The sequence below is a fragment of the Mesoplodon mirus genome, assembly GCF_964341445.2.
Source record: "Mesoplodon mirus genome assembly, chromosome: 1".
NCBI lineage: Eukaryota > Metazoa > Chordata > Mammalia > Artiodactyla > Ziphiidae > Mesoplodon > Mesoplodon mirus.
Window position 1 is genome coordinate 70,340,956 of NC_138976.1, and position 23,837 is coordinate 70,364,792.

Here is a 23,837-nt window from a genome sequence, read left to right on the forward strand (position 1 = left end):
TGTGTGTGGAAATACATACTTGTACATGTACATATATAAGTGTGTATGTATTTGTGAGTATACAAGTAATCACACATACATACATATATTTTGAGACAGAAGGATAAACAAAAACTCATTTAGTTACTACAAAAAGAGGTAAGAAATAGAGCAGAAGGAACCAAGATGGACACTTTTTCTTAATGTACTTGTTTTGAAGTTTTACCTATAAGATCGTTTAAAGTTTCACTTGATTATAAAAACAGAATTTACAAAATGTAAGAAATCCCTAAAAACCAAAAGCAAAATGAAAAAAGTGGCTTAACTACTGAGAAATACCATTACAAGTGACTTGAAAATACACTAACTATACATTCCTAGTGGGGTTATACCTATTTACTAAGGACAAAGTAAAAAACATACCAACTTTTCACTAATCATATTGTTTGCAATATTAGTAGTTAGTCTGAAACCATCATATGAGTAGAATAAAACAAGTCAGTGGTGACATTAATAGAAACCATGATTTTCAAGGTAAGAGAAAAAATAAGAGATTAAGGATACTAAATGATAACCCCTCAACTCTAAAATTAATTGGAAATATCAATACAAACACTTCCTAGCTGTTTCCAATGTTAAGACCTAGAAACATGATCAAAACAAGTATCAATGAACAGCTGACTACAAGCTCTTACAAAAAGAACTAGGGCTCCTTAAAGAAATGGCTGAATCCAGGCCTGGGCAGGAAATAGAAGAGCTTGGGACTTCCTATTGTACCTGAATGCAAAGAAACCCTCATTATGTCAGGTGCAACTTGAAGGAGCCTCCACAGGCCAGAGATGAGACAATCTGGGCACCAAAAAGAACTGAGTTAGAGTAAAACAAGTCTTAAAATTAGTTCATAATGAGACTTAGTAAAAATCTCACTGACTAACCTCTGGAGGATGCTAGGGACTTTATTCATTCTTAACACTGAAAAAGTTCAAGAATCAATAGTTTATCCTACCTTTTGTATATGAACCAACTGCTTGTTGAGGAAAGCTCCTTATGAAAAAATTATAGCTAATAAATGAAGGAGAGAATGAGGTATCACTATTTTTACTACATTTCATAAAATAGTGGCTGTAGGTAAAGATTAATGGCTACTAAAACTATTAAAAGCTGGCAGCAAATTTCACAATGGATGTATCAGGCTGACAACACCCAAATCTTACCACAAAAAAAGAAGCAGGTATTATGTGCCTCCCAATGCCATGTAATAGGTAAATAAATACCATCTCTAAACTAGTGTTATCAAATAATGAAATTTAAAACCAATCAAGCCTCTAAGTACAGTCGTCCCTCCATACTCATGGGTTCTGCATCCAGAGTCAACCAACCACTGACTGAAATATTCAGAAAAAAATTCCAGAAGGTTCCAAAAAGCAGCTCAATTTGCCAGGCTCAAGCAACTATTTATATAGCATTTACATTGTATTAGGCATTATAAGTAATCTGACATGATTTAAAGTATACAAGAGGATATGCATAGGTTATATGCAAATATGCCATTTTATATAAGGGACTTGAGCATCCATGGATTTTGGTATGTGTGGAGGTCCTGGAACCAATCTCCCATGGATACCAAGGGAAGACTGTATAAACTTTCAGGAAACTAACATTAACAGAGGAACATGTTAAATACCACTACAGAAATGTAATCAGTAAAGTTCAGACTGTGGGAAAACTGAATAACTGTTACTTGTACAAATAAATAGCAAGGAAGAAAGAATAGGGGAAACCTGTAGGTTGAGACTTAACCTATCAGCTACATGCAATGGGTGGATCTTAATTTTGATACTTATCTGTAAATCCCAAGTATATTTTTAAAAAATAAGTCAGTCTGAACACTGACTGGTTATTTGATTTTAAGGAATTATTGTAAATGTCATGTGGATTTTTTTTTTTTAAATGCTTTAGGGTCCCCATCCCAGGATCAGTGACTCATTCTCACAGGAGAGCACATAGTTCTTCCCATGGCTATGATTTACTACAATGAAAGGATACAAAGCAAATTCAGCAGAGGAAAAAGGCACATGGAATCAAGTCTAGAGGAAATCAGGTGCAAGCTCAAGGAGTCCGCTCCCAGTAGTCACACAAAATGTGCTTAATATGTCCAGCAACATATTACGACAACATGTGTGTAATGTTACTACCAGGGGTGTACAGTGAAGAATGCTCAAGATTTTTCTTAGGGATTCATCACGTTAGCACTCAATGTCTAGCACATACCAAAATTCCAGACTCCCAGAAGCAGGTGTTCGGCATAAATAATATTTTTTTTTGCAGAGTTTATGCAGAGTGAACCATTTTTATCAAGGAATGATGAGAATCCTCCTGAAAGTTAAGTTCCCCAACACCAGCCAAAGGTCAACCACACACAGACCTTTTAAAGAGTAGTAAATCTCTGGCCTGATGTTAGCTGTCTCCTGCACACTTTAAAAAGGATCCTTTTAGAGTATTCAACTGAGAAAATAGCTAAGATGTCAAGATCAGGATGAACCTACAAAAAATAGGGAGAAAGAGCAGGACTAGGAAGCAATAGCCCTTAGACCACGATGCTTTCACTTTGAAAGGAGAGGAAAAGAGGGTTGAGCAGGAGAAACATGAGAGTGTGATACAAACAAAATCTTCGCCAATCCAATCGTGAGCTTTGGAGAAATGCTGGGCATAACTGCCAGGCCCTAGAACTGCTGCCACACTTAGTCACCAGCTGGAGGATGCCAAGAAAGAGTGTGGCTTTGGCTCAAACACTGTCACAGATATCAAAAGTGCTGTGGCTAAAAGTTATCAGTTAACTGCATTCATTCCTTGCAGGTCAGCAAGTTCTGTCTTGAAGATCTGAGTACTGTGCCCACCACAGCTGCTAAGGCTATTTCTGGTTGAAAAGACTTAAGATTTGGGACTTGCTTCAAAATAATCCAGTGGTGGTGCTTGGGGATGCTGGTACGGATTAAACAAGATTGGCCAGGAGTTCATAATGATTGAAGCTAGGTGATGAGTTCTTTCTCTCAACCTCTGCATAAGTTTAAAGATTTCTACAATAAAAAATAAAATGCTCTGTGCTTCAAGTTAAAATCCAAACAAAAGGCTCTTCCCACTTTTGAAGTTTTCCCACAAGAGTATAAAACTCTAAGTTAACACTCAAGGCTTACAGTGAGGATAAGCAGCCTCCTGCCCCAGTCCACCACACTGGTTTCTATTCCCCCGATGCAACTGTTTAACTTTTAGCTATTTCTTTTATTTTCCACCATATTTTAAAGTAACATGCTTACACACTGCTTTTTACTTCAAACTGTTATTCTACCCATCCCTGATGTACAGCTCATTTGCCTCCATCTCTTCTTCCTTATAATTACTAACACAAGGCACTGCTCTAAGTGTTAACATATTTACCTCTTAGGATAGAGGTAGGCACTATTCTATCCCCATTTTACAGATGTGGCACAGAAGTTAACTTACTTGGACAGGAGTAAGAAGCAGAGACATGACTCAAACTCTGATCACATGGCTCTAGGACTTATAATCTTGCAAGGATTGACAAAATTTCTTGCTCTTAAGCACGTTATACAAACCAAGTTGTTTGTAAAAATCAGTATTTTTTACAATATTTTTTTTACATGTTGACTAAATAAGTGTTCATAGCTAACTAATGAAGTATGCTTTAATTATAAATCCTTTCTTTCACAACTTTGTTTTCTGTTGAGTACTTAACTCTTCTTTTTGGTTGCTACTTGCTTAATTTTCCATGTACATATTAATTATCCCCATTCTGCCACAGTTGTTAAAACGCTTCTACGTTCAGACATTTCAGGTACTCTACTAGTGTTCTGGGTTGCAAAACATCTTCTAGAGACCTCTGTCCTATACTAATCTGGAAAACTTGCTCTTCAGGCTTAGACCTGTTCCACAGCTGCCATGCTGGGATCTCCTTTCATTACTTCCTGCGTTGAATCCTATTTCCTGAATACCATGTTTTCCTCTTTCTTGATTTAAGCCTTGAGTGGGGTAGAAGTGATTAAAATGCTCTTTCATATAAATAAACCAATCCTCTTCTTCTGTTTTATTCCATATGCCTATGTCTAAAGTACCTGGTAAATCCAAGGTCTGAACCTTCCAAAGGTTCTTCGATGTCAATTTACTTGCTTGTTGTTGGCTTATCCTTAGGTTTCAGCTTTTTCTGGCCTAAGTTAGGCATCATTTACCCATTAGCTTCTTATCTTCCAAAATTTTGTTGCTTTCTCTTCTGTGTCTTACTTCTATCACATTTTTTGTCCTCGGGGGTTTATGCATTTATTCTTTTACTGTCTTCTAGGAGGGTGTAAGAAGGAGTGGAGACAAACATGCAACTTAATCTGCCATGTTTAACTTGAAATCTTTATTCACCTTTAGTTTCATTTCTTACTACTCACCATATATCTCCTACACTCCAGCCATACTAATCTACCCTTAGATAACCCTGTATTTTGTACCTCCTTATCCTTGGTATCCTGTGGTTCTCCTTCAGGAATACAGAAGTATCTTTTCTACCTTATAATCTCAGAACTTTAGGTACTCTAAAAGCTAGTTGTGCATATTTCTATAACAGAACTTACACTACAAAATAGCAAGTTTTCATTGAGAAGCAGATACCACGTTCAAACTTTAGTGTGTTTGGGATATACCAGGCCTACAGATGTTTGGAAACATGCAACTCATTAAATAGAAAAATCTTTTGTATAACTAAAGCTCTTAACAAAATGTAATAAACTGTGACCACTGTGTTTTAGGGTAGTTAAGTGGGAACAAAGAATTCTATACAGAGATAATAAGAAAAAGGTGTTTTAAAGATTGTTTTTGGATTTCTTAAAACGAAGAAACTTGCAGTTAGCTCCACTGTTACTTATACAAGTACACAAGAGAAAGTCTTTTTAAGTATAGGCAGCCTCCAACACAGCATTCCCTGCCTCCCATGAAGTCTAATGTATGGCTGAAGATAACCACTACAAATTCTACAAATTGGTCCAAGCACTGACTTCTTCCAGCATTTGCACTGGCGAAAACTGCAGGAGACTGTATGAAACATTTGGAAAGTGGTAGAAGCTTGAAAAACTTCTAAAACAGGGCTCAAGATATCCCCAAAGACCTGAAGCAGAGAGGAAGGAACAATACTGAAGCTGACTACACTGTGCCAAGAGCCAACATACAGCTATGGAAGGATAAGACTAGGGACCTTTTTTTCTCTTATTCTACATGACCTTCTATTCTTAGAACCTGAAGTCAAGGTATTACCCCAATACAGGTATAAGATTATTCTAGTTAGCTACTCTGCATCTTTGAGAATTTAGAAACACTTTGGTGTTATAAAGTCTATATTCTCAGATAAGCCTTAAATATCCTTAAGCTTGTTTTCCCAGTAACATTTTCATTGCTCCAAATACTGTTTAGATGTCTTTTAGAGATATCCTTCAGAGTACATGCTTTTGATTATCCTGAACTATGTGACATTTTAGCAAAAACCAACTGTGTTTTCAATTAACAAATCATTGAGTAAAACCTGGGGAATTAAATTTCAGGGAAATTGATTAAGCACAATTTTTAAAACAGGTTTGTTATAATATAGTAAAAGCGCATTTCCTTAGGTGACTTGTAAGCTAACTAAGCATTTTAGAAGACTCAAACAGTATTAGGCAAAGTACTATCACTGAAACCTTCCTTCAAAACATGGCTTCCTGGTGTTAAAATGCTTAAATAAGGACAACATTCACCTGGAGGCATGTTCTAATTTAGCAAATCTTTAATGTTATACTACATGCAGAAAGAAAGCATTTCTTAATCTAACAGATAACATTATTCAGTTTCACACCTTAAATGTAAAGCTTACTCACAGACAAAAATAACTTACTTAAAACTGCTTACAGTAAGACTTTACATATTACATGGAAATAAATCTCACTTGTACAACATGTTAACAATGGTGTATAACTGTTTTAATAGTGGAAACAATGTAATCAGGTTAAAAGATACCTATGCCAAAGATAAATTATTTAAGAGTACTTACCAAAATAACCTGGCTTTATTAATAAATTAAAAGCAGAAAATTTGACTATTATTACTGGATACTTTTCAAGGTTATTGGGGGAAAAAAAAGAACATGGTCAAGTAGGTATTTACAGATGAGGAAATTAAAGCTGAACGAATTCAAAGAAAACAAAGCAAAAAACTTAACCAAAGACCTAGAATTCAAAGCAAATTCTGATTCTAATGACTAAAACTGTACAGCCTATAAGAGAACCAATGCTCTGTATACTTAATAGGCTCCTGGCTGCCTTTCTGAAAAGCAGATTCCTGGGCTCTACCCCAGGCCCACCCAATGCAGGGAGCAGGGGTGGGATTTGGTATCCCCCAGGAATCTGCATTATAAATACCGTACCTGGGTGAACCCGCAGTGTTGCTGACCATCGTTTTGAGAAACACTAATGTAAAGGAATGATGTATAAATCTGAAAAGGTGACATCAACTGATATCTGTACTCATTTTAACTGATACCTGTAGTCATTTTTCTAAGCACCAAGTGATCTTTTAACACAAGAGAAGAGCAACAATAAAGTCAAAGATCTAACTTCTTCTGCCCTCCTTTTGATTATCATCCATTCAGAACACTGCAAGTCATAGAAAGAGGAAATATTCTAAGTCTTTGGCAAACATGTCAGTAACAACCAAAAACAATGGGGGAGACTGGTCCCTGGACCAGGGTTCTGAAACTAAACCTCTCATTTATAGCTCCCTACTCAAAATCAACATGACACTCTGATCTGATTTTTAAAAATCTTATTCCTTTTCTCCCATGAAAACCCAGACATGATTAAAACATTTTTGGGATTCCTTTAGAAATAGATCACATCAATACATTCAAGAAAATCAGTTTTGTTACTTTATAGAACAGCAACTTTTATCTAAAAATACCACTTGATTTTTTTCAGAATTGGCTCAGTGACTTCTATTTGAAGTAGCCATAATTAAGAATACTCAAAAGCATGCACCACAGGCTTAGAATAGCTCAAAAAATCTTAAAAGAATGCTGGCAGCAATGACAACATTATCCTAAGACGTTCGCCAGAAGACCTTTTAATTGTAGCCTAGCGTAAGTTACCCTCCAAGTTCTAAGTGATGCTATGCCATTTCCATTTGATCTCAATCCCATGGTAGAACCTTGACACGCTGTTAAAAGCAGCAGTTTAACCTATTTGGTTTAAAAATCCTTTGAATACTAGCGAGCTATGCATTCTCCTTACAGAAAAAGGCACACAGGTGTTTACTGATTTAAGGTTTCTGTTCTGTGACAGATAACTGGAGAGAATGACAGAAATTTTTTAATTATGCAAACAACTGCTTTATAATATTTTATATATACTTAATTTTACATTAAGGTATTTTATAAGCATGCTTCTCTCAAAATGAGAGGTAGTACGATAGAGTGGTTCTAAGTATGTGCTCTTCTGAATCTCAGTCTACCACTTATCACCTATTTAATACTAGGTATATTAACTTCTCTAAATCTCAGTTATTCCCTCTTTACACATAGAAAAGTATCCACTTCATTGATTGTTTAATGAGGATAACATGAGATAATCCAGGAAAAGTACTTGTATAGTGCCTGGCACATAGTGTTGTTTTAACAAGAGAATTATTGAACCATGCTTTAAAAAGGGTACTTCAGAATAATTTACTAAAAAGTCAAAACAAAAAGAGTTTTTGTTTCTGAGGTAAACTGACATTTCTATTTGAAATGTGAACACTATGGAGCATGAAAGATTATATAAGTAGTTTTCATGTCACTATGAAAACTCTCTCATGTTTAAAGATTTCAACTTTGCCTAGCCACAGACAATTCACTACGATATGATACAGAAATAAAATAACTTTCATAAGCATTTCCCCTCTTTATATATATACTTCCTTGTTCAAACTACTATGTGTTTTCTAGCTTACATTTCTCTTTATAGAAATCAGCTCCAATTTATAAATCAAGGTCCCTAAATTAGAACACTAAATTTAAAAAAGCAGTTAAAAAAAGCAAGTCACTAACAAGACTAGTATTCCCAAATTCACCTTTTTAACTGACGTGTAAATGTACCTTTTGAATCCTTATACGAAGGTATATGGGGAGATTCTGAGATCTAGTTTAACCCTAAGCCCAATTCAGAAAGCTTGTCTTAGAACAATTGACTGATGCATTTAAGAGTCTAATTCAAAGGAAAGCCAGAACTAGATCTCAGAACAAATATTCAACTACTACAGAGTATTCTCCCCCACTCAAGAATTTACCAATACTTAACGGCTGATAGAGCAGACAGGAGAAATAAAGAATACTTTTTAAACAGTGGTTCTGGAGCTAATTCTGCAAATACTACTCCCATGTTAACCTTTACCTTTTATATGGTCTGGGTTGGGGTTTGAGTTCTTAAGAGGAAGTGAAAGTTTGGGGAAGTCAGAGAAATTATCATCAAGTCAAAAGAAACATTATGTGAATGATAATACACTAAAATTGCCACAAAACTCAAAATAGAATATTTCAATTGGTTAAAAAGGAAAAAAAAAAGAATGTACCAATACATCATAAAAGATAAATTCTCCACAAACACACGATGGACACTGCTTTTCTATGTTAGCCAAGGTACAGATAAAGACTGCATAGCGGAAAATGGTCCCTCATTTAAATGATACAGATCATTTAGCTGGAATGAAATATAATTTCTTTTAGAAGAAGACTTAACTAATCCTTTATGTATATGGAAACAAAATGGAAAAATCAACAAGCCATAAGCCACCTATACAGGTACTAAAAGATGAATACTCAGATTCCTCAGGTACTGTATATCATCTCCAGCCTTTAATATATTTACTATGTTTAAATTGTCATATCAACCCCTTTCCCCCATATTGGTTCTTAGTAGCAACTGATAAGGCTGTACAAAAGGCAATCAGTGAATGGTTCTTAAACTTGAGTATACATATTAACCACCCAGAGGACTTATTAAAACACAGACCGCAGGGCCACCTCCAGAGAGCGATTCATTACATGTGGAGTAAGTACAAGAACTTGGATTTCTAACAAGTAATGTTGATGTTCCTGGACAGGACTATACTTTGAGAACCACTAGTCTAAGGCAGTGGTTCTCAACCATGGCTACACATTAGAATCACACAGGAACTTTTGAGACAGCAATCCCCTGAGGTCCCAAAGATCAATCATACAAGAAGTTATGTAGGTGGGTCCTAGGTACTGATATTTTTAAAGCTTCCTAGACAACTAATGTGTAACTAGGGTTGAGAACCGCTAGTCTAATTAAGAGGAATCTAAACCAAATCCACTAAGAACAGATGTTTCTTAATACAAAAGCAGGGTAAGGAATTAAGCCTTTATCTGTTGATAAAGCAGCCAAATGATGAGTAAAGATTAAATTCAGTAGTGTGGCCTCAGTTGCTTACATACCCAGGGTTTAACTTAAAGTTGTATGAGTGCTGTCTGCTTTAAAACCCAGGCCAAGTCTAAAGCAAGTCTTTAGGTCATACAAAATGGTTGTCCTTTGAAGTTATGTAGGCTATTACCAATTACATGTACCATGTTTAAGGCAGAGTGGCAATAATACATATTGGTTAACCCTTAAGCTCTGGAGTCAGACAATTTAACAGATGTTGCCTCTGGCAAGTTATGTAAGTAAGCCTTGGTCTCTTCATATGGGAGTTAATGTAACTAACATTATAGTTATTCTAAAGATTACATGAGCATTCATGTAAGAAGTTAGCTCAGAGTCTGGCACATAAGAGTTCATGTAATTAAATAGCTGTAAGCTCTGCTATAGACATATTAACCTACCAGAAACACTAAGGTAATGATTGCCCCTTTCCCAGTCTACTTCCCTATCAGTAAAGATCATGGCTCATCACCACAATTAGCTTCAGGATCTCTACTCTCACAAGACTGCAGTCACAGATTTGTGAATTTAGATGTTCAGGACCCTTAAAATTTTTAAACCTTCAGAGAGTAACTAACTAATGGGAATAAAGACAACTTTTAGAAAGCTATGGAAATACACAGTACAAGCTCACTATGAAATAAGGGAAAATTTGATGTTCTTTTTCTTTAATTGACCATTTAACCACTCCATGGGTTTATAATTGCCTATATTACCTTGACATTTGCTCACTTCTGAATCCCCTTCCCTTTTGTTTTCTGCCCAAAATACCACTAAAAACAAAAGTTTCAAGCAGGCGTAGTCATTCTCCAATAAACACACTTTAGGGGTGTGATCATTTTGTGATGTATAGAAATATTGAATCACTATGCTGTACACCTGTAGCTAACATAATGTTGTAGGTTAATTATACCTCCTATACTATAGGATGGCTCTAATCAAAGTTTTGGTGAGGATGTGGAGAAACTGGAACCCTCATACACAACTCATGGGAATGTAAAATGGTGCAGCCACTTTGGAAACAAGTCTGGCAGTTCTTCCCAAGGTTAAACATAACTGCCATACAACCCAGCAATCTCGCTGCCACACACATGCCAAAAAACTATAACAAATGCCTACACAAAAAAGTGGTACATGAAGGTTCCTAGCAGCAAAAAGTAGAAAACACCAGTGTCCATAAACTGATAAATGGATAAATAAACAGTGGTAATATGGAGCACTATTTGACAATAAAGGAATATGGTACTGATATAAGCTCCAACATGGATGAACCTTGAAACATTATGCTAAGTGAAAAAAGCCAGTCACAAAAGACCACGTTATAGGATTCCACTTATATGCAATGTCCAGAATAGGCAAATCCAGAGTCAGAAGATTCCCGATTGCCTATGGCTGAGAGGGGTTGGGGGAAGGGCTGGTGGGGGTAGGGAAACGGGGAGTGACTGCTAATGGGTACGGGGTTTGTGGAAGACCAAAATGTTCTAAATTAGATTGTGGTGACTGTTGCACAGTCCTGTTAATATACTAAAAAACCACTGAATTTTACACTTTAAATGGGCGAATTGAATGCTATGTGAATTATACCTTAATAAAGCTGCTTTTAAGAAGTTAAAACTTTACAGAAGATTTAAGAATCTGCTGGAATCTAAATCTCTAAAGTCTAGATTTAATATTTGTACTGCTAGCTCTTTCTCCCAAAGTACTTACTGGATTGGTTTAATTCTAAAAATACAAAGCCCTTGCTAAGGCAAGGGTGATGACAGATTAATAGCATAAAACAGCCATCATGAAAAAACAAAACAGAACAAACCCACATATATGTTCTTTGTAGCAGGCACTTTGATGTTAACTCCACAATTTTGCTTTATATTATTTGCAGTAGGAAGCTCTCAATTCAGCCTATGTTCTTCAAGGAATCTATAGAAAAGGGACCCCTGAAAACAGTAAAACTCTTAAACCTTAAAACATTTCAAACAGATCTCTTAACATAACCTGCTTTTTATGCACTTAGAATATTTGTATCCATAATTTTGAGAGGAAAAATGGAATAATAGCAAACAAATGATTTCACTGAGATTCTAGAACAATGTCAACTACTAGATTTGGCTTTTGGTGTTGTTTTGTGGAACACATCTACCTAATAAGTAACATTATAAATCTGTAATACGTATCACTTCTCACAGATTAAAAATTGTTTTTAACTCTGCTCTGACTGGAGTGGGGATTGAAGATGCAGAGTAGTATACCTACTTATCTTGTTCTGAGACAGCAATGCTTTTAATGAAATTCATTTCAAAGACTGAGAATTCATTTGGCCTGGTTAATATGTTAGGACCTGTAGGTCACTATAAAAGTAACTTTTGAACAGTGCCATTTTAAACTGACAAACACTGCATATCCCAGAAGAATTCCTCGGACAGGTTCCTTGGTCCCATGTACAATGCCTCTCTGCACTGGCCAAATGACAGGCTGTTCAAAACGCACTCGCACTGCTGCACTCAGAGTTTGGAGACAATTAAGCAGATTACTTTCAACTTAATCTATGAGAAAAATGAAGTTAATTCATTGAGAGAAATGACAGTACTAAATTAGAATCATAAATAGAATGGGATGGCAGCCTATATGTACTTAAAGTCTATTAAGTACAAAAAAATTGTCTGACAAATACTGTTTTGGAAGTAAAAATTAGAGTGATTGGATTAATGACCTCTAACTTTATTTCCCTTTGCAATGTAACATTTCTAGTAATTCTCCCTGTCTGAGGTTGAAGATAGCCAACACCTGTTTTTGTCTCCTCAGTGCAGACCATTCTCTATCTTTAGAGATTTGACTGGTAGGAAGTTTAAGTTATCCTGAAACCTACCTTCTATGTTGTATAGAACTTTCACCCAGAGCTTTTAAAATATGAAAGCTATCTTGATCCCAGTCTTTTCAATGTAAATACTTAGTTCTTTTAGCTATTCTTCATGTTGATTTTACATTTTGACTTCTACTCTAAAGATGCACCACGTCCTGTTGGTATTATTCTTAAAGCACGAAGATGGAAAACAATATTCCAAGTAAAGAATAATGAGCCCGGTAAAACGGTAGCACCACCAGTCTTGTTCTAGATATCTTACTTCTAATAAAACATCCTACAGTGTAACTATTTGATAGCTACATTCTATTGACTAAGTTGGAGCTTACTACTCAATAAGAATCTATTACCACTGCTAAGCCATATACTCCACAATTTGTCGTCAATGCATCCTCCGTCCAAGAACGTAAGAACTTGTTTAATAAGTTATTGAAATTAACACGAACTTGACTATAGTTTTTAACTTTTCTGATAACCGTGACGAATGAAACTTTAACAGGATTCTTTATCACATCCATATGGGATCATGACTTTTTCTAGATGCTTATACCAGCCTTTTGTTATCTGGGACTCTCATCCAGAAACTCATCTATTTTATTTATTTCACACTTTACTCTGTATAGTCCTTTTCTCTTTTTGAAGATATGAATGACATTTACTAAGCTTCTGATATCTTATGTCTCAAAGAAAGTTCAGCTACCATATCTTTAAGTTGCCAGCACTGAAACAATTCCATCATGTAAAATTATTTTGGACAGATAATTTTAGTCTTCTCATGCATGTTGGGTTTAGACTAACATTCATTCTAATCAAGACAAACTTCTTCATTAAAAAATAACTAAATAAACGCTAAGATATTGTGATTTATGTTCTAACATTGTACCAAACTCAGGTCTATCCCTTGGAAAGTCTTATTCCAAAACCAACTAAGAGCCCCTAAAACTGTAAAAAATTTAACAAGCCTTAGTTCACTTAGTGTTTAAAGCTTCTTACCCTATTTCTACACTGTGCCATTCTATACATTTTTTTTTTTTTTGCCAAATAATAACTCCTTTATTGGCCAGAATCAGGTCCCAGGTAGCAGGTTTCTGAGTTATTTCTTCTTTTCTCCAAGAAACAGAAAACTTGAAGCAAGTCAAGAACTCTACTTGTTGACAGCCAATATACAGATAGCTTAAGTCCTCCACTCTTGCCTCTTTGCCATGGTATTCATAAACCCAGACACTGGTTACTATTAACACATCAACTCCAATCCCTTTCTATCCCAGGCTCGATTTACCAATATTGCCAGTCCTGGCCAATCCCAGATCTTAATACTCATTCTAGTTGTTGCTTCTATTATCATCTACTATGGTAAAAAACAGTATGATTGCACATTTGAAATAAGCCATGTTGGCAAGTTAACTACAACCATAAAAAGTATCAGAAAAGATGAAAGGGATCTACTTTTGACCCCTTTCCAGGTATCCTGGAAATCTGAGTTGACACCAGTCTTTTATACCATTTTTGTTAAGAAAAACCAAAACCATTTTAGGATCTTGAACTCACACCTGATAAAGATTTGGTTTCATACTTTCTATACATATTAAAATGTCACTTGAATGAAGACAAAGATCATTTAGTGTTGAATAAACACTAAATCTCTCCCCATAGTAACTTTTATATTAGGATTTTGAAAATAGGTAAGGAAAATAATTCAGTGTTAAAGTCTAAGCCCTCAAAGCAAGTTCTTAATACTGTTTTCACATAAACATTTAAAAACACTTTGTTGTATAAAATGGATGACTAATAAGAACATGCTGTATAAATAAATAAATAAAATAAAATTCAAAAAAATTTTTTTTGTTGGGAGAGGGGGATTGGGAAGTGATTGCTGGGCATATAGTTTTTTGGGGAAAATAAAAATGTTCTATGAGTAGTGTGTGATAATGCACAATCCTATGAATATATTAAAGACAGTGAATTGTACCCGTAAAATGTATAAATTTTATGTGAATTATCCCAATAATAGCTTTTAGAAAATATTTCAATCTCATTCTAAAGGCTATTACAGGGACTTCCCTGCCCGTCTGGTGGTTGAGACTCCGCAATTCCACTGCAGGGGGCGTGGGTTCGATCCCTGGTTGGGGAACTAGGATTCCACATGCCCCGCGCCATGGCCAAAATAAATAAATAGATAAATGCTATTACATTACACACTATTATATACTTTCTAGAATATTATTAAAATATATAGCAAAAACCCTAATAGAGGACCAGACAAAGAGAAACCCTTACATATTGAATTAAGCCAGGTATTAGGATACCCAAAACAACAAACCACTTAGGAGCCAGATGCTAAATGTTGAGGAGCTATTATATTACAACCACTGAACAAACAAAAATAAAAACAAATGGTACTAGACCAAACATGACCCCTAGATGATTTCTTCTGAAAGACTATTATTTGAAAACAATCTTGAGATGGAAGATTTTGCTTCTACAAACAAACACAAGTCCTCAATAGCATGGGCACTTACTCATCATACTCGATATGATAAATAACGTCTTCTTCAGCAGCAACAGAATCTGAATTAGACGTAGAGGGTACACTGTCCAATTTATTTGTTTTCTCTTTGGAATTATGATTTATATTTCCATTAGTCCTTTTATAAGAACTGCCATTCTTCAGTGGAGTTTTGCCACGTGAGTGTCCATCAGAAGCTCTAGTAACACTATGTATACGTGCTTCAAACCAAGCACCAAGGGCGACATCTCTGGCATCCACCAATTCATTTACCTAAAAAAAAAATTTTAAATTAGTAAATGAAGCGTAATTTCATCTACTGCTTCAAAAACATTAATATAACTCAAGTTATTTTGAGGGTTATCATAGTTAATATTTGCAGATATTCATGTTTAAAGTAATTTCAAAGATTAGAACGAAACTATTCTTTTTGGATTATACTGTCAAATCTGTTATTTACTAACATGAAAATTAACTTTCCTCCCAATATCCTTCAATGAAATAGGTATTTTCTTTAACTATTCTTTACCCATATCTATATTAGACTTTTAAAACATAATTCTTGTGCACCCAAGAGTTATTCTGGCATGTCATTCATTAAGAATGTTACTAACAGGGCTCCCCTGGTGGCGCAGTGGTTGAGAGTCCGCCTGCCGATGCAGGGGATACAGGTTCATGCCCCGGTCCAGGAGGAACCCACATGCCACGGAGCAGCTGGGCCCGTGAGCCACGGCTGCTGAGCCTGAGCGTCCGGAGCCTGTGCTCCTCAACGGGAGAGGCCACAACAGTGAGAGGCCCGCGTACCACCCCCCCCACCAAAAAAAAGAAAAAAAAAAGAATGTCACTAACAAAAAGCCAGAACTTTGAAGTATTATGACTGTGATATTAATTTGTTCCATTAATTTCTTCACAATCCTACAGATAATTTACAGTCAGTCCAACCAGAAAACACAGTATTAAACAGAAAATAAAACTCGAAAACGAGGGACTTACGCACATGTACAAAGGAAAGAATCTAGTGAACCTATCTATATAAAATGGAGATAAGTTCCACCAACAGCAAGTGACTAGCAAATGCATTATTTAGTATCTCAAAGAACAAAGAAAATATAAAGAGAACAGAGCTATAAATATGCAAAATGTATGTAGTCAACTCTAATGGATGATCCAGAACTAAACCATACAATCTAACAAAAGGAAAACAGTATTAGAAGACAGGTATACCAGAGAAATTTACAGTTACCTAAGTAGTTGGTTTAAAAAAAAAAAAAATCCTGTCCTAAAAAAGCTGAGGGAATTGGTCTAAAGGTCAAAGCCCTTTCAGGAGCAACAACCAAAGACATCCCTTCAACTTTTTAAAAAGTCTTTAAAAAGAAAAAAAAAAACCACATTACTAATACAAGATCATTACCTAATCAAGCTAGCTCTTCCTGAGGGCCTAAGACCACTTAAGGTATCCAACAGAATTCTGACAGATGGTATCACATGGGGTAGGGGTGGGGGTTCATATGTACTAAAGTTAATACCCATATACCAGGTATTATGCAAGGCTCCTTTAGTTAGGCTTGTCTAACTAACCTTAATTAATAAATCATATTTTACAGGATAAGGAAACAAAGGCTCTGACAAGTTAACTTGCTCCAAATGAAAGTTAATAGAATGTAATACTAGGATTTGAAGACACCTTGACCTTAAAGCTTATGTTTTTGCTACTATTCATTACTATACATTTTGTAAGGCTATAGCTACCACAGTGATTCCTCTGATGGATCTCAGCAAAGTTGACTGAAAACCTTCTGGAAAGAACTGACTGTTCTCGATGCCATTAAGGACATTTGTGATTCGTGGAAAGAGGTCAAAATATCAACATTAATAGGATTTAGAATACATTGATTCCAACCCTCATGGATGACTTTGAGGGGTTCAGGACTTCAATGTGATGGAAATAGCAAGAGAACTAGAATTAGAAGTGGATCCTGAAGATGTGGGTGAATTGTTGTAATCTCATGGTAAAACTTGAATGGATAAGGAGTTGCTTCTTATGGATGAGCAAAGAAAGTAGTTTCTTGAGATGGAAGCTACTCCTGCTGAAGATGCTGTAAAGATTGTTGAAACAGCAAAGGATTTAGAATACTATATAAATTTAGTTGATAAAGCAGTGGCGGGGTTTGAGAGGACTCAACTCCGATTTTGAAAGAAGTTCTACTGTGAGTAAAATGCTATCCAACAGCCTTGAATGCTACAGAAAACTTGTTTGTGAAAGGAAGAGTCAATCTATGACAAAGTTTCACTGTTGTCTTATTTAAGAAACTGCCACAGCCACCACCACCCTGATCAGCCAGCAGCCATCAACACGGACGCAAGACCCTCCACCAGCAAAAAGATCATGACTTGCTGAAGGCTTAGATGGTTATTTTTTAATAAAGCATTTTAAAATTAAGGTATGTACATTTTTAAAAGAAATTATGCTGTTGTACACTTAATAGGCTATAGTATAGTGTAAATGTAATTTTTGTATGCACTGGAAAACAAAAAACTTGTTTGACTTCTTTACTGCGATATTCTTTTTTTGCGGTCGATATTCTTTTTTTTGCAGTTGTCTGGAGCCAAACCCGTATTATCTCCAAGATATGCCCGTAGCCACATTTAGAGAAAAGTCTTTCATGTCCAAGTATTTGATAAAAACCCAAACAAACAAAAAAACCCCAAGTATGAGAGGCAAGGAAAAATCATTAAAAAATAAAACAGTACCAAGAGCAAATACTTGAGAAATTACCATAGCTAGCTGTAGCACTTTGTATGTTCTGTGGAAAACATACAAGCTCTGCAGATAAACCTCAGTTTAAGCCCTTGCTTATAACCTACTAGATGTAACCTTGAACAAGTTACTTAACCTGTCCCAGCCTCAGCTTCTTTTATAAAGTAACATACTCCGCAGTATACTGAGATTAGGTGACAAATCTATGATGTGCCAACCTAGCAAGCATATAGTAGGAACAAATGAAATAACTCTCCTTCCACTAAGTATCAACATATGTCCTATGTTAAAACTAATTAAAAATCATAGTATGGTCTTATTACCATACCATGTTTATTTAGTAAATACATTAGCCATTTAACGTTATATACATTACCTCCTTTAAAAATTACAATGCAACATTCTTATTTTCCAGTTAGGTTCAGAAGTGAAATACACTTGCCCTCAGAAGATACACAGCTAGAAATGGGAGCTAAGCTGATAAAGGTTTCTCTAACTCTGAACATGATTCTCTCTTTATACCGTGTTTCTTCAGAGTTACAAATCAAAACACAATATGGTTCCATTTATATAAAGTTCAGAAATAGGAAAATTAGGGATGCATACATAGGTTAAAGGTTATTAAGAGGTTAAGTATAATAAAAGGTTAAAGCTAATAAAAAGTAAAGAAATGACTACCATAGAAGTTTGGGTAGTAGTTACAACTAGGGAGGAGGGAGTTTAATAAAGAGGGGCACATGAGAAGCTCCTGGCGTACTGCTGTTCTATTTCTTAATTTGAGTGGTATTTATGGACACTAACTTCATAGTATCTTGTTAAGTTCTACTCTTATTTGTTGTCTATTACATTTCATGATCAACAAGGTTAAATAAAGCAGCACTGCACTATAGACAAAAGACAGGAAATAAGAAATCCATGATTTTTTCTTAGTAATTACTGATAATTTTCCTCCTTATTTGCTACAATAAGCATAGACATGTAAAAAAGTTTTAACAGTGCCACACACTTAGCTAAACCCTAAAAGCTTACTATCATTATGCTAAACAGTTATTATTTAAGCCAGAATGAGTCATCTAACAGTAAGATCTGATGTGAGTCATACAAAGCTTCCACATCTAAAAACCAGAATTAAAACCAATTTAGGCATCAGAGGTCCACCTGGTTTCAGAAAATAAATTACTTCCTAGAGTCAGTGTGATTCAATGTGTTGTACAATGGGAATGGATGGACCCAGCCTCTGCAATCTTCCAGACTTTCTAAACGTGATAGTGATATCTGGTTTCTTACGACGTATGAAAAGCCATCTGAAATTGACCAAATATCGCTCAAAGTTATGAAATAGGGCAAAACAAGACTGATATTGGATAACAACTTCAGATAAAAATTTCATCTTAAAGTTTAAATGTTTACCTATGTCTTTTTTTTTTTTTTTTTTTTTTTCGGTACGCGGGCCTCTCACTGTTGTGGCCTCTCCCGTTGCGGAGCACAGGCTCCGGACGCGCAGGCTCAGCGGCCACGGCTCACGGGCCCAGCCGCTCCACGGCATGTGGGATCTTCCCGGACCGGGGCACGAACCCGTGTCCCCTGCATTGGCAGGCGGACTCTTAACTACTGCACCACCAGGGAAGCCTTACCTATGTCTGTTTTGAGTACACTACTTTGAAAATCCACTTTTTGTGCCTGCTTATCATGAGGTCCAAAAATATTCTTAGGCAAAAGGAAGGGAAAGCCTCCAAATCTGTTTGCTCATCCATAGAGAAAATCTTTATAAAGCAAAAATTACATAGGTAAGAATTCATGAAGAGGAAAAAAAAACCTCCCAATTTTTAAATGATTCAGACACAATTTAATGAAATTTTGATATACTCACTATTCAGAGACTTGCTCTAAGGAAAACAGACAAAATTTAAAGCAAACTCAAAATAAGTCAAAAGTAGAAGCCTCTGAGCATTTTCAGGCTAGCCCAAAAGAATATCTAATATAATTATGAAGGCAGAGGGCAATATCATCTGTTTACCCCTCATTTCTAGTACCCAGTACAAATATACACTAAATATCCAAATATTCAATAAATGGATTATCCAGAAATAAGCCCTTCTATATGAAAAAGTCACTAGTCAAAATTTCAAATATCTATGACAATTACCGAGCTTCATCCAAAAAAGCAAGTAAGTTTGTGTTAGCCTCTTCAACTAAAGAGGAAGGTTAAGTGCAGCTTTGACTAAACATATTACTTTACAAATAACAGTAGCCTTTTGAGAGTTTACATGCCAGGTTCCAAGTGTATTTCTAAATGAGGAAAGGGAGACAATGTACTTACTTGCCAAATTTGTCCAACTCAGAAAGTGGCTGAACTGAAATTTGAAACCAAGTCTGACAACAAAGCTCAAGTCCTTAACATCTATGCTATATATTAATATGAAATATAAGAGATGTTTAAAAAACAAAACCAAGTACTAGAAACAGTTGACAGCCAGAGTGCTAACACTGCAAATAAAAAGCAAAGATCTGCTAAGAGAAGTAGTTTCTCATGATGCTTGTCTGAATTAGTTTTGGGGGAGGGGACACAACTGGGTATTGAGAAGTGTGCTAAACAGAGAATTTAAACTGACCTTAACTACTTAACCTTGCTTAATCTCAGATCTGCAGATTCATAAACTGGTCCTCCTATGAAAACAAATTCATACCTACATGGCCCAAAACAAATCAAGTCAAAAGTAGCAGCTTCTAAACTGTTGCCCTTAAAAGTTAAAATGTAATAATGTAAGCTTAATATGGACACAGATGGTTACATAAATATTTATAGATACCTGGATATACAGGAGTTATTATATATACTACATGTATTTCCTTGCTCTGTCAGCTGAGGGCCCTAAAAACAAGGATACCCCAGTAGCAAGGAGCACCTAGAGCCCAGATCTTAGTTTCCAATACCATTCTCCAATTAAAGGAACCAAGGCTCCTTGGAGAAATGGTTGACTGCAGGACTGGGGCAGGAAACTTACAAGATGAGCCCGAAAGAAAAGCGCTAGTGCTAGTGCCAGAAAGAAAGCACTTCAACGAAAATCAAAGAAACCCCAAATAATGGGGGTATATGGAAGGGACACAGGAGAAAAAATATCCATACTGATGTCAATAAATGACTGAGGAAATGGAGAAGAGACAAGTCTCCTGCATAAAAGAATTCCCAATAATTCTTGTAGATAATCTGACTACATGCAGTTTGGGCTGCATATAATGACTTCATCTCAAAAAAATACAGTATGTAAAGGGGGGTGGGGGAAAGTAAACCGACAGTGAAGAAATGTGACACACACTACACCTTGGCCGGGTGATTATGGTTCACATCAACGGTAGTAAATTACTACTGATGTAAAACCTAAGTTATAATCACCAAATAGAATGTCGACAGTACAGTGCCCTAGATATGTGATGAAAATAGCACTTCACCTCTGTGCTCCTCCTCCCAAAATATGTAAATCCAGTCTAATGATGAGGAAAACAAATGAATCCTAACATGGCATTTTACAAAATACCTGACCAATACTCCTCAAAACTGTCAAGATCATCAAATACAAAGTCTGAGAAACTGCCACAGCCAAGAGGAGCTTAAGGAGACGTGACAACTATCTTAGTATAATACTAATGTAAATGTAATACGGTGTCCTAGATGGGATTCTGGAACATAAAAGACATTAGGTACAAGCTAAGGAGATATGGTTCATTAATTATAACAAACGTGCCACACACTAATGTTAGGTGTTAACAAGAGGGCAAACCAGGTGTGGGATATATGGAAACTCTGTAGTAACTTCCCAATTATGCTGTAAATCTAAAACTGTTCTAAACTAACAAGTTTATTTTTTAAATAATGTGAAAAAATATCAAGTAGAAAGTTTTGGTAACTGAAAGAGTGATGAAATCAATGAGTGACGTAGACAACAATTTGGCAAGTGGGCTTTCAATATTAACAATTCAATCTGAACTGTGAGCACTACATAAGGCACTAATTTATGTCAGTTTTGTGCATATCATGTAAGTTTATTCCCAGACTTTTGTTTTGTTACTATACTTTTTTCTTTTACTAAATGATCATAGTAAGGAAAGCTACTGGTATTTAAACAGCCACTCTGCTGATGGCTCATAATGCTCTAAGGTATTTTCTCAGCTTTCCAGGTATTCCTAAGTAAAGACTGCCTTCTCCAGTATTTACAACACTTTGTTTTCTGCTTATCTGTATGATCTAGCACTTCTAGAAAGATGTTAAACAATAGCATTAACGGGCTTCTTTGTCTGGCTCCTGTCTTTAATGGGAATGTTTGTGGCTTCTCCCCACCATTAAGCATGATGCTGGGTGTGATTTAAAATATTCATCTATTCCATCTGTTCCTCTTACCAAGGATTTTTTTAAAAAATCAGAAATGAATTCAAATTTTTATTTAGATGCAGAAAACAGATTAGATCATTTGTTTTCTTTGGTTTATTAATATGAAATATTAAAATATTTCTTAACAATGAACTATCCCACTTCCTGACAAACCACAATTAGTCAAGGTATGTTCTTCTAATATACAGTTATAATTTTATTTGTAAAACATAACTTAGGTTTTACATCAATATGTAGTGACACTAGTGTGCTTTTTATCATGTTTCAAGTATCAGTATTACACTAAATTTATAGAACAAATGAAAGCTTTCTTTTTTTTTTTTTTTTTTTTTTTTTTTTACATTTGTGGGTCAATTTAGATATCTTTGTGGGTTTAAAGCAATTCATCAGTGTAGTCAGGCCAGGTACTTTGATACAACTCTTTGCCAGTTCTGATTCTTTCCATTTTTATGGATCTGTTTGCATTTTTCCATAGATCTCTATTTGCATTTTCTTAATTCATTTTGTCTACCAATCTTTAATTTTTAGTCTTAAAAAAGCTCTGAAAATTAAGTTTGGGTCCCAGTTTATCCCAACCAGTAAGAATTAAGAAAAAATATAAGGATAGAAAAAGATGGGGCAAAACTGTCAATTATTCCTACAAAACTTACTAGAATTTGAAGAAGTTGCTGGATAACAAAGGTCAATAAATAAATCAATTGCATTTCTACATACCAAACAAGCCGCAATTTTAAAAGGCAACCATTTGTAACAGCATCAAAAACAAAGCTACTAGAAATAAGTCAAAGATATGTAAACAGAAAAGTAATTGAGAAACATGTCAAAGATCTAAATTAATGGAGACATCTATCATTCGTGAATGAAGGACTCAACATTGTAAGGATGTCAATTCCCCAAGCTGATCTACAGATACAGTATGCATCGAAATTCCACCAGCACTTTTATTTCTAGGTAAAAATTCCTAAAGAAATTCTTGAACATGTATACCAGGATACACATAGTTGGTTCAAAACAGCACAGTTTAAAACAGCTAAAACTGGAAACAGCCCAAATACCTATTAATCATGGATTAGATAAATGTATTGTGGCATGTTAATAAAATGGAATAACGTAATAGTGAAAATAAAATATCTATATGCAAAAAAGTAAAAGTTCAAATACAGGCAAAACAAAACATTGTTTAGAGATACACACATAAGTAGTTAACACTAAAGAAAATGACTATAGCAGTGAGAACAAGTAGTTTACCTCTTACGGAAAGAGAGGGAGATGTGTTCTGGTAGGGGCACACAGGAGGCTTTAAAAAGTAACTACTTAACCTTGGTGGGATTACACATGTGTCTGCTTTATCATTCTCTGCACTGTACATACACATTTTATACATTTGCCTATATATCTTTCACTAGTATTTCAAGATTAATTTTAAAAGTTAAAATATTAACAGCCCAATCTTTACTCTCAAACAGCAATCAATGTTTTATTGTTCACAACACCCTGAAGAGAACATATCTATATTCTCACAATTAACCAGAAGTCTGAGGAAGACAACATACCTTGTATAGTCCAATGCCAGGATCAATAAGAAAATCATGAGTTGATGTAGACGGCTGACCGGAAGGTCCCACCCTTGGGGTTTTCTTTACCTTAGGTGGACTATTAGAACAGGGTTTGGCCTGTACATCAGTCTGTTTAGATGTGCTAGGAAGGTCAGGGTCTGGACGAACTAGCAGCTGAATTATATCATTCAGTCCAACATCATAATCAAATAAAGTATATCCATTTTCTAACTAGAAAAAAAGGATAGAAAAAGATTAAAATGCTTCTCTCAAAACTCAATCTTTCTACATCCTTAG

The 23,837-nt window shown here is 35.5% G+C and overlaps 1 protein-coding gene across 1 annotated transcript in view; it reads right to left on the reverse strand.

Moving 5' to 3' along the window:
- UHRF2 (ubiquitin like with PHD and ring finger domains 2) overlaps window positions 1–23,837 on the reverse strand; it is a 74,501-nt gene that overhangs the window by 44,514 nt on the left and 6,150 nt on the right. The window contains exons 2-3 of the mRNA XM_082625886.1: window positions 23,538–23,771; window positions 14,853–15,112 (exon numbers count right to left, since the gene is read on the reverse strand). Of these exons, the coding sequence (XP_082482012.1) occupies window positions 14,853–15,112; window positions 23,538–23,771 (494 nt within the window). The remainder of the gene's footprint in view (window positions 1–14,852; window positions 15,113–23,537; window positions 23,772–23,837) is intronic.